Source organism: Schistosoma mansoni, chromosome 7, assembly GCF_000237925.1.
Source record: "Schistosoma mansoni strain Puerto Rico chromosome 7, complete genome".
In the NCBI taxonomy this organism is placed as follows: domain Eukaryota; kingdom Metazoa; phylum Platyhelminthes; class Trematoda; order Strigeidida; family Schistosomatidae; genus Schistosoma; species Schistosoma mansoni.
Window position 1 is genome coordinate 7,877,681 of NC_031501.1, and position 3,562 is coordinate 7,881,242.

Below are 3,562 nucleotides of genomic sequence, written 5' to 3' on the forward strand. Positions count from 1 at the left end.
GTTTTGTAGTAAGCAAAAGCAAAATGTGAGTTCATGGAATGTTTCTGTATGTATGTACGATAAATGTTCAAATTCACTTATTTTCAAATGTTGAATACTTGACAGATCACAGCAGCTGTCATCTTAACATTTTCTTAACATTCTCATTATTGACTCAATCGCTTCAACGGATCATCAATATATTCATGTGTATTCATTGTTCTCTTACCAGATAAAAAACAAGTGGGGAAAGTGAACAATGAACGACCAACAATCCGTACAAAACGTGAGAATAATACATGAAGTATAGTCCTTTTTTTAATGTTAATCTGACTAGACTGTGATAAGTTTCGAAGTTCTTATGGGGAAATAAATGCTCAAATTAACTATCATGATTGTTTAAATAATGTAAAATATTGATACGAATTTCACGTCAAAAAATATTGAAGTGGTAACCAATGAAGCACTCTAATAATTTATTCACTTTGAACACGGTATGTAGTGGTTAAATACTAAGCTGTCATATTCAACTCACAATTACAAAAACAAGTATTGGAAATACCGAAAAAGATGTTCCCTAGCCGTAATCAAGATGTAGGATGAAACGACAGTCATGATTGGCACTCAAACATATCATTCATTCATTCATTCATTGAATTGATGTGTCAATGGTATTTGTGCATGCTGAACAGTGATATTAATGAAGAAGGTCTCGCTTCACACTACCGATCTAGCATGAATTGATCATTTGCGTATGTTCTGTTGATTGACTCGTTCATCGATACATAATTTAGCTTTCTATGTTCATTGTATTTTTGTAGCAGCTGTGATTGTCACGTCGAAGAATAAGAACTCAGCTAATAATATGACAGGTTAGTCTCTCACTTAACTATCATTTCACGAGTTGTTTTCTTTGAATGATTACTTGATTGTGTTTTTTAACCAATGTATGCTTTGCACTCTCTTCTGATCGTTTACTTACTATACGCTTGGATACTACTTATCAAAAAGCACATTGTTTATTCTCGAAAGCATCAATTTTGTGACCATGTGATAACTTAGTGTTCGCACTGCACAATGTTGTTAAGTTCTATTATTTCATCATTCATCGTAAATTAGAGTACATCTGCTAAGTTTCATTTTTTCGGCAGGTAATTTTGTTACAATCTTTCAAAAATGAGACTTTCTGGTATGTTGAAAAATACCTGTGTGAGAATAAACCCGCAAACTAAGTATGTTCGCTGCAACAATCATCATTTGAAGGATTCGAAAACACGAAGAAACACAACTTGAAATGAAAAATACCATAGTTTTGATAGTTTGGCTGAACAAAGGCAGCACAAAACTGACCTCACAAAGAAAAAGAGCACTAGGAAACCTTACGACTGTAGTTATTTTTATGGTTGTATTGGGAGACAGACGCGCCAAATTGAATGTGCACAAGGAAGGACATATCAGAAAAGCTAAACGACAATCCGAGGATAAAAACGCATATCAATCAATACAGACAAATTCAAAGATAAGACAACCAGATATCAAGGGTTTGCTTCTTCAAGAAAGACAAATTTCGAAGCAATATCAGTGGAGCATAAAATTCAGCGGGACAGTACATCATCGATTTCGCGGTGGGCCGACAATACGCATAGTAAACACCCTTTGTTTTCCAGATGTATCACTTCATGGAACCTCAGAATGCAATTTATCGAGAGAAAATTCACGAATATTGAAAGACCTAGTGATATCATATAATCATCACATCAAATCTTCCATGCAATTCCTGAACTTCATCAGCAAGGTTCAAATTAACAACAACGAACGAACGAAATCATCTGATGCAACATCCTTATTCGCCTCAGTTTAACAAATTGCAGCATAGAAGATTCAGCCCCTGCATCTCGACAACCACGAAAAACTTGAACGCTTACGAAGTTTCAAAGTCTGTCATAAATAATTGAGGTATGCACACCATATCATCATGTAAAAATAACATGTCACAAATTGCGAAGAAATTTTTGAGGTCATTTCGAATAAGTGTTTAACACAATCCAACAAAATCACTTATATCGATCACATGTGAATCGAAGAACGGAATGTCTCAAACTGAGATTCAAGCATCACCTACAAGGCGAGTTAATCCTACTGAGGGAAAAATTTGTCAAAACAGCATGCACAAAATTCAAATTCACCAAGACGAAGATTATTCATTAATAAAACACCATGTCATTTTCTCGCTTTTATAAAGTAACGTGGACAGATGTGTATACATCGCACTGTGGCAAATGTTGAGAGGAAAATCTTAAACCAACAGGGAATTCTTCGAACTTCGCCACTCAGATAAATCAACAATCAACTATCATATTGAAATCGATTAAGTGCATCTACCATTCACGACATTGAGGAAGAATATCGGACGATGAATCAAATCGATAAGGTTACATCGAAATACAGAAGTCGACAATGATAGGTTAAGGATCGAGAAGAACATACCAGGGTTCAGGTCAGCAGACTAAGTTGTAAGTCATATACAAAGAAATGTAAACACTTCACATTTACTTGAAAATTGTATTGATGAGGTTATTGGCATGAATAATGAAAGCTACAAAACTGAAACCTTCCGGTTTGAAAATCGACTTCCTAACAAATATACTTTATGCGCTGCAAATAATTCTTACCAACTCTAAACTCAATATCAATAGTGTATTTAGGATTCACTATTCGAAACATTTCAGCCAATGAAGATCGAGATAACATTTATTACTGAAATCGCTGGAATCTCAATATCGGTTTCGGAAACGTATATCATCAAACGCACATAAAATAAAAGAGAAGACGTGACTTCACCATTCATCAACAACCAATAATGTTGATAAGTGATATTCAAAAATGTTCACAGAATAAAGTGGAAACATTCGAACACTCATGTTGCTCACACCTGTTATTATTGAGCACACGTTGAGGAGTGATGTGAAATATCGAAGTGGTTGACTGAGTCGCAACAACGTCACTTAACCTCACTACTAATTTTGTACGCATGACGAGTAAAGGGAAGAACACATTCACGAAACAAGCATATTCACGCACACACTCACGTACTTCCTCACCACATTCTCTTCCATTTCTTTCTGTTATACAGTATCCGAAGTACCGCGTCAGGCCACTGAGAAAATTGCAGTCGATTCAAGTGAGTAGTGTTTTCGGTAACGTGATGATTTTCATAAGTAATTAAGATGGTGATCCTTTGTGACATGCGTCAATTTTGAATCTTATTTTCGTACAACCAGAATGACAACTGAAAGCTACGTCCAACTATGTAATCACTCTCTCAGTTCAAAGAAACAATCCATTTTCATAGAATAATATTATTGACATCAACGTGTTCATAGGTATTTCACTGACACAACTCCATTCACACTTCAACAACAGTCATTCGATATTGTTTTGAAATATTTCTGCCAACATCACTGCAGTCAGTTCTCTACATCGATGTTGTCACGTGTAGGAATGTGGTTCAGACTTCTCAAGAGTAAGCAGCGCTCTCAATACTCACCTCTACTTTTCATGTAACACTGGGAACTATATGCAG

The 3,562-nt window shown here is 35.5% G+C and overlaps 1 protein-coding gene across 1 annotated transcript; it reads left to right on the forward strand.

Annotated features, from left to right (window-relative positions):
• Window positions 1-238: 238 nt before the first annotated feature.
• Window positions 239-3,168, forward strand: Smp_192260 (hypothetical protein; the record flags this gene model as incomplete). The annotated part of the gene is made up of 3 exons (XM_018798754.1): window positions 239-283; window positions 824-851; window positions 3,113-3,168. 3 exons carry the CDS (start codon window positions 239-241, stop codon window positions 3,166-3,168), a joined length of 129 nt encoding a protein of 42 aa, XP_018653664.1.
• Window positions 3,169-3,562: the final 394 nt, after the last annotated feature.